Consider the following 8,619-nt stretch of genomic DNA (forward strand, 5'->3'; position numbering starts at 1 on the left):
TTGCCATTCTAACACCTGGATATGTTTATTTGTGAACCATTCCATTGTAGATTTTGCTTTATGTTTTGGATCATTGTCTTGTTGGAAGACAAATCTCCGTCCCAGTCTCAGGTCTTTTGCAGACTCCATCAGGTTTTCTTCCAGAATGGTCCTGTATTTGGCTCCAACCATCTTCCCATCAATTTTAACCATCTTCCCTGTCCCTGCTGAAGAAAAGCAGGCCCAAACCATGATGCTGCCACCACCATGTGTGACAGTGGGGATGGTGTGTTCAGGGTGATGAGCTGTGTTGCTTTTACGCCAAACATAACGTTTTGCATTGTTGCCAAAAAGTTTGATTTTGGTTTCATCTGACCAGAGCACCTTCTTCCACATGTTTGGTGTGTCTCCCAGGTGGCTTGTGGCAAACTTTAAACGACACTTTTTATGGATATCTTTAAGAAATGGCTTTCTTCTTGCCACTCTTCCATAAAGGCCAGATTTGTGCAGTATACGACTGATTGTTGTCCTATGGACAGAGTCTCCCACCTCAGCTGTAGATCTCTGCAGTTCATCCAGAGTGATCATGGGCCTCTTGGCTGCATCTCTGATCAGTCTTCTCCTTGTATGAGCTGAAAGTTTAGAGGGACGGCCAGGTCTTCGTAGATTTGCAGTGGTCTGATACTCCTTCCATTTCCATATTATCGCTTGCACAGTGCTCCTTGGAATGTTTAAAGCTTGGGAAATCTTTTTGTATCCAAATCCGGCTTTAAACTTCTCCACAACAGTATCTTAGACCTGCCTGGTGTGTTCATTGTTCTTCATGATGCTCTCTGCGCTTTAAACGGACTTCTGAGACTATGACAGTGCAGGTGCATTTATACGGAGACTTGATTACACACAGGGGGATTCTATTTATCATCATTAGAACTTCTGGAGAGAGTTTGCTGCACTGAAAGTAAAGGGGCTGAATAATTTTGCACGCCCAATTTTTCAGTTTTTTATTTGTTAAAGTTTGAAATATCCAATAAATTTCGTTCCACTTCATGATTGTGTCCCACTTGTTGTTAATTCTTCAAAAAAAATTACAGTTTTATATCTTTGTTTGAAGCCTGAAATGTGGCAAAAGGTTGCAAAGTTCAAGGGGGCCAAATACTTTCGCAAGGCACTGTATACCCAGTAAAGTGACTGGCCTCAGGTGATACACAGAGATGATATAAACCCTTCTATATCGATTGTACCTGTTTATCTGCAGCTGTCTTTCCCCAGCCACATCCATTCAAAGTGCAGAATTCACACAAGAACTCTTAGCTCTAAAAAGCAGGGGGTGAAGATTGGAAGTTACATTAGTAAGGAGAGCTCTGAGAGATGATTGGAGGGAAGGGACACACCCCTTCACACAGTTCACAAGAGCAAAGCCGAGGCCGTCAATCAGCTGAAGGTCTCTCCCCAGTCACCATTTTTCTATTGGTGCCAGGAAAACTTGTCATAAGTGATTCAGACTGATAGCAGAGGAACGACGGAACTTACACTTAGCTCTCTGGATTGAGACAAGTACACATTATAGAGCTTTAAAGGCGAACCCTTTTGAGTGCCCAAAACACAACGCAAAACCAACTTATTTCTTTCAAAGTGCCAACACAGAATTAGGCCTGCCAGCGTCTTTGTACAGAGGATGGGACTGATCATTTCTCTGAATGAGCCCTAAGGGACCAACAACTTACAATTCTGACAGATTCGCTCAGAATGCAGGGATCAGGAAGGCATTGTGCTCAGAGTGCACTCACCTACCTGACACGTGCACTCACCTACCACACACACACAGTAGAATGTAGATCAGGGGGGGGGGGACATACTCCTCCTTACCTTTCCATGGCCTCATCGTCCAGCTCTCCCCAGGCAGTATTGTAGGAGTCCCAACCATCCAGACGCTCCTCAATATCCCCACCATTGGGAGGTCAGCTAGCAGCCACTGCACCTCTCCCCATGGCCATGGATGATCTGCTCTGAGCACTGCCCCTCCCCCTGTTTCACAGGCTGCACCAGAGGGACAGACTGAACCAAAGTTGTCCTGGAGAAGGGTGAGCTGGAATAGGGTGCCTGCAGAGAGGAATGCCTTACCGTAGGGGTTCGGGGGGAGGTATTAAGCTGCAGAACAGAGTCGGGGTGGTAAAGGAAGGATGTTACACCCCCCTAAACGGCACACATGGGACAAGATGACTGGCTGCCCCCCCCCCCCCCTGATGTCACTGGCACTGATGCAAGGAAGGGAGCCGGCTCCTCCATGCAAATGACTGCCTGGCTGGGGGGATTCCCCTGATGTGCCAACAGAGAGGGCTTGGCATGCCAACTATGGCATGCGTGGCACCATAGGTTTACTGTTATAGAGGGATATGCTTTGTTCATATTTCATGTCTGAGGTTTACAACCACTGTTATTTTAGTTCTCTGTTTTTGTGTTGCAGAGTATGTAAACCAAAGAGAACCCATCAGAAGTCGCTCATCGGTAAAGACACCAAGAACGTCCGTTTCCACCCTAGAAAGACAGAAGGGACAAGTGTGCAGGAATGGCTTGATCAGGGAGCCAATGAGCCCAGCCTCCATTGCTGCGGTGGAGAATCCAGACTATCTCCCCCCACCAGGACTACATGCACCAAACTTTTTCCCACAAGCTTTTGACAATCTTTACTACTGGAACCATGAACTCAACTCCTCAGGAGGTGAGCAGGACCCTAACCCAGGACCTAATGGATTTACTACGCCAACGGCAGAAAATCCAGAGTACTTGGGCCTGGATGGGACGATTATGAGGCCTCGGGACGTGACCGCATAGGCGGGAATCAGCTGTTTTTGAAGACCTCACGAACTTCTGTTTTCAAAAATTTCCATTTTGATCAATGCAGTTATGGCGTCCTAAGCAACCAACTAGAAGAGGTTTTCACCAGCAATCTCTCAGCCTGAGATAAGAAAGCTCAGACCTATATTCTATGCACAGGCAACTTTTGTGCGGCAGAATTTTACTTGTATAGTAGAGAGCTGTGTATATATGTTATTGTTTTATATGGCATTGACTACATATAGTTCCTGATGGGGAACGGAAGTAGGCCTTTATGGTAGCAATGCTTGTTTTATATTATTCAGATAATGACGCTTTATAAGAGAATGTGAAAGAACACTACAGAAAGGGAAAATCACTTTTTACCCAAGAACAAATATATACATATGGACATATATATGTTTATCAGGACTGTTTTGCAGGTAAGTGGGCATCACTTACCTCTATAGTTAAAGCAGAACTCCAGGCAATCTGTCAAATGCTCAATTGAAATACATGTTTAGTTTAATCTCCCAAAGAATTTGTAAATTTGCATAGCCAGTCTGCTTCTCCACATACCTATGCTACAATACACAGTCAGACAACAGATGCACTACATTGTCAAAAGTATTGGGAGGCCTGTCTTTACATGAACTTTAATGGCATCCCAGTCTTATTCCGTAGGGATCAATATTGAGTTGGCCCATCCTGTGCAGCTATAAAAGCTTAAACTCTTCTGGAAAGGCTGTCCACAAAGTTTAGCAGGGTGTCTATGGGAATGTTTGACCATTCTTCCAGAAATGCATTTTTGAGGTCAGGCACTGATGTTGGATGAGAAGGCCTGGCTCACAGTCACCCCTCTAATTCATCCCAAAGGTGTTCTATGGGGTTGAGGTCAAGACCAGTCAAGTTCCTCCACCCCAAACTCACTTATCGATGTCTTTATGGACCTTGCGTTGTGCTCTGGTGCGCAGTCATGTTGGAACAGGAAGGGGCCGTCCCTAAACTGTTCTCACAAAATTGGGAGAATTAGATTGTCTTGGTATGCTGACCCTTTAAGAGCTCCCTTCACTGGAACTAATGGGCCAAGCCCAACCCCTGAAAAACAACCTCACATCATAATGATTTGGACCAGTGCACAAAGCAAGGTCCATAAAGTCACAGATGGGCAAGTTCGGGGAGGAACTTTGGTGGCCTGCACACCTCTACCCGATGGAACACCTTTGGGATGAATTAGAGTGGAGACTGTAAACCAGGCCTTCTCATCCACATCAGTGCCTGACCTCACAAATTCACTTCTGGAAGAATGGTGAAACATTCCCATAGACACTGCTAAAACTTAGGAACAGCCTTCCCAGAAGAGTTGAAGCTGTTATAGCTGCAAAGGGTGGGCCAACGCAATATTGAACCCTACAGATTAAGATGCCATTAAAGTTCATGTAAAGGCAGGCGTCCCAATATTTTTGGTAATATAGTGCATCTCTTATGCAACCTTTCCATCTTCAGCCTGGTCATTGCACAGAAGTGATGATGTTGATTTTTTTTGTCCAAAGAACCAGGAAGCATTCCAGGATTTGCTGTCTTACCAGGGGGTGTAAAGCACAACGCTGGCCAAACAGATTAGCACATACTTTGGCAAGTAAAAGAGTAAACGTATTTGAATTGTGTACTTAGGGGTTTGCCTTGTGTAAGGCTAGTGTAGTGGTATCAGTGCACTTGTGACGGCACTTTTTTTTTTTGCACTAACAAATTTGCACCAAGCAGTACTGGACTTAGAAGAAGGGAGTAGACTTTCAAAAGACTTCTGAAAAATTGACGGTTGGGTTTGACACTAACCCAAAAGCTTGTTGGAAAGCGACTTAAGCTGTCGCTGTCTGGTGTTTAGAAGGATATTCGGCTGCCTCCTGAATGCCCGTTTCTTTTGTTCTGTTTTTTGCGAAGCTGCCATTTATAATGCAGTGCTGCCCCGAGCCTAGTGGAGCAGTGCAGCCCCGAGCCTAGTGGAGCAGTGCTGCCCCGAGCCTAGTGGAGCAGTGCAGCCCCGAGCCTAGTGGAGCAGTGCAGCCCCGAGCCTAGTGGAGCAGTGCTGCCCCCTTGACTTAAATGGTGCCGATCAACCTGGCATTAATTTTGCTGCAGCATGTGATCAGCCTTCTCCAGTATTTTACACTTTAGTTAGGGAGGGGCAAAGGAAGTGGACGGTGAAACCGCAGCTCAGCTACCTGTTTTTTTACTGACTGCTTAGCACAGAAAAGAAAAAGTATCACATACTGTACTCTGCAGTATTTACTGTTTCACTATGAAGTGGAACTAAATCCTCCTCTCCTTTACAGCCAAGGAAGCTGCCATCTTGGCCTCTGTTTGATTTTGTAGTTGCCATGGTGCTGCACATGTGCTCGGTTATGACAACAACCATTTGATGGCTTGACAGTTCAGTTGAGAGCACAAGCAACTGGGACAGTTATCATTTCCGGCATTAATTGAATTGTTTTGGGAAGCCAGTAAAGCTGGGCTGTGTGTTTAGTTCCATTTTTTTTTGGGGGGGGGGGGGGGGATTTAACCCATTATATCTAAGATAAAAAAAAAAAGTTTTGGTTGTACACACTTTCATAAGGAAATAATGGAAGAGGTGATAAAAATGTGCAAGTTTGTTCCAGGGCACTGATTCAGAGGGTATTGGTTTCAGAGGTGGCCAGGCAACTGGTATTTTTAGGAGGACAGTAAGAGCAGCCGCCATATTTTATATCAATACAGGTTTCCTATAGTTACACTTGCAGTTGATGGTTGTAAAAGAAAAAGCGGTTGAGATATTTTTTTACCGCCCTTTAAGCCACGAAAGCTTTGCATCCTGGCATAGCAAACGCCACGCCACACTACATGCATCTGGTTTGTATTTGCAGCACCCATTGCTCCCCATGTATATAAGAAATCCATAGGTTTTTATCGTAGTGCCTGGACTTCCACTTTAAGTCTCAACATATTCATATTTTTTCAGTGTAAGCATTGTAGAACAAATAGGTGCCAGGCTGCCCACACATTATCCAATTTTCATTTAGATTTACCAAAAGCGTATAAATAGGTCAAACCTAAATGATTTTTAATTTGTATGCAATCAGGTAGGACTTTCTAGAATGTAGCTGAAAGCAACTCCTAAAGGGAATGGATTAAGAAAATTGTATGATGTATGGCCAGCTTTCATTGGCTGAACAAAATGGCTGTATCAGCTTACTTAAAGTGTATGTGAACTCTTAATCTGTTTTTCTATTATGTTTGTCACTGTCTCACTGTATATAGCTTTAAGCAAATGTTTATTTTTTATTTTTGCAAAGATCCCTTCCCGATGATTGCGCCCATAACAGGACTTACAGTTTAAGGCTGACCACACTAAACCACTGCCTCGCAATTGGCTGCAGCATTGTCCGCCTACCATTGCTAGCTACTCCAGTTGGCCATTAAGCCCCCATACACACTAGTCGCATGTTGGGAAACAACGACCAACGTTGTCGGATGTGTGTACTGGAAAACCAGCAGCCAATGGCGGAGAGCTCTGATTGGAGTGTTCTGGCAGAGGGGCTGCCCCCCTGTCAGAACACGACAGCTCAGCGGGGTAGATCAATGGACTAACCTTGCATGGTTAGTAAAGCGACTCCCGACTGGAGCTGTCAGGTTTTTTTTTTTCCCTGTACTGTGTACCCAGCAATAGACAAGTCTATCTGACGGACCTCCTGGGCCGCCTAAAGGCCAACTGAAAGATTGCAGATAGCAAAAGGCAATTTCCATTGGTGCAGGTTTTTCATGGCTCCGTGCACATCTGGCGATTTGGGCATTGCAGAAGCGTCACGATTCTGCCTGCGATTCCACATCGACTGCAATAGTGGCAAAATGCTCCAGTCGTGTTTGGGTGGCATTCATTTAAAACATCCGCTATGCCACAATTGTCATGTGGCAAACGGCATCCCCCCAAAATAAGCTCCTGCTCCTTTTTGGGGTGACAAGCTTGGCACAATTGCTTCGTTTTGAGGTGCCATTGAAAATGAATGGAACCCAAAACACGCCTGGTGCATTTTGCAACGATGGGAAAGGTTCCCTAAATTAATCATTTTAAAGTATCTGAAAAGTAATAAATACCCGCAGAAACCATTGGATTCTTCCTTTTTATTTTGTAATGTAAATAGTATAAAAATGGACTCTGCCAAGCATCTCAAGCCTAACAACCTCAGTAATATCAGAATCTGTTTTAAAGTTGCAACTTGTTTGAAATAATTTTGTTTTTACAGTTTTTCTCCTTTCATGTTTTCTCCATCACCCCACGTTAATGATTCCACCGTATTTGTTTTTACATGCATCTATGTTCATATTTTAAAACACAAAAGCAACAAGTCTTGTTTTTTGGCGTTCCATTTTATTTTGCATCATTCATAGCAAAAACTGGAAAAAAATATTTTAATAAATGTTATATGTACAGTACAAAGATCTCATTATTCCATTCATAGATTTACAGATTATACAGCGATATTTTTTCTTATCATGACCGCGACATTATGGCAGACACTTTTGACGCTATTTTGGGACCATTGTCATTGATACAGCGATCAGTGCTATAAAAATGCACTGATAACTGTAAAAATTACCGGCAGTGAAGAGGTTAATCAGTAGGGGTCGCTGAAGAGGTTAAGTCTGTCCTAGGGATGTGTTTTAACTGTGGGGGCGGGGCTACGTGTGACACAACACTGATCACCGCTCCCGATTACAGGGAGCTGTGATCAGTGTCACTAGGAAGAATGGGGACATGCTTGTTTACATCAGCATTTCCCCATTTTTTCTCTCCGTGAGACGATTGTGGATATCCCCGCGGACATAGAGTCCGTGGGAGCCGTGCTCGGACTTCTGGCGGGCGCGTGCCTACAATGCTGCATCTTAAAGGGGACGTACCTGTACGCCCAGCTGAGCCATTGTGTCGACTTATATCGGCATGTGGTTAATCGCTTCCATACCGCAGTACGTCATATGAAGTCCTGGGGCTTTCACTGGGGATATTTGAATCATAGCTACAGACATCTTTTTCAGCCACGATTCCCTACACTGTAAAAACAATCCGTGGCTGGTCCGCCTCTTGATCGTTCTTACAGGCGGCGGGAGGGGTCATCTCCCCCACCCTTTGGTGCTTCTACCGGCTCGCCTGGAATCTGTTGACAAATGGTTCCCAGTCATCTCTATGACTCTGAGGCCCGGGCGCAACGTTATGACGTCACAGCCAGGCCACTGTAAATACTGCAGTGTACTCGGCTGAAAAGAGGACCTGTCATTCGCTATTCTTATTTCAAGGGATTTTTACATTCCTTGTAATGGGAATAAAAGTTATCAAAAATTTCTTTTTTTTTTTTTTTTTAAAGGGAAAGTGAAAAAACAAAAACCGTGTGCTCGGACGCAGAAGCAAACGCATAGGTAGGTCCCGTCCGCATATGTAAACGACGTTCAAACAACCCATGTAAGGTATCGCAGTTAACGTTGGAGCAAGAGCAATAATTCTAGCCCTAGACCTCCTCTGTAACGCTAAATGGGTAACATGTAAAAATGTTAAAGCGTCACCTACAGAGATTAAGTGCCGAAGTTTGCCGCCATTCCACGGGTGTGCGCAATTTTTAAAGCGCAACACGTTGGGTATCTATTTACTCAGCGTAACCTCATCTGTCACATTTTACAAAACAAATTGGGCTAACTTTTTGTTTTATTCATGAAAGTGTTTTTTTCCCCCCCTAAAATTGCATTTGAAAAATTGCTGAGCAAATACCGTGCAACGCAGAAAGTTACGACAGCGGTTCTCAA

At 44.3% G+C, this 8,619-nt stretch overlaps 1 protein-coding gene across 1 annotated transcript in view; it reads left to right on the top strand.

Annotated features, from left to right (window-relative positions):
- ERBB2 (erb-b2 receptor tyrosine kinase 2) overlaps positions 1-3,143 on the top strand; it is a 183,774-nt gene extending 180,631 nt beyond the window's left edge. Inside the window, exon 27 of the mRNA XM_040330030.1 lies at positions 2,444-3,143. Coding sequence (XP_040185964.1) covers positions 2,444-2,811 — 368 coding nt within the window. The 3' untranslated portion in view covers positions 2,812-3,143. The remainder of the gene's footprint in view (positions 1-2,443) is intronic.
- Positions 3,144-8,619: the final 5,476 nt, after the last annotated feature.

The sequence above is a fragment of the Rana temporaria genome, chromosome 12 (assembly GCF_905171775.1).
Source record: "Rana temporaria chromosome 12, aRanTem1.1, whole genome shotgun sequence".
In the NCBI taxonomy this organism is placed as follows: domain Eukaryota; kingdom Metazoa; phylum Chordata; class Amphibia; order Anura; family Ranidae; genus Rana; species Rana temporaria.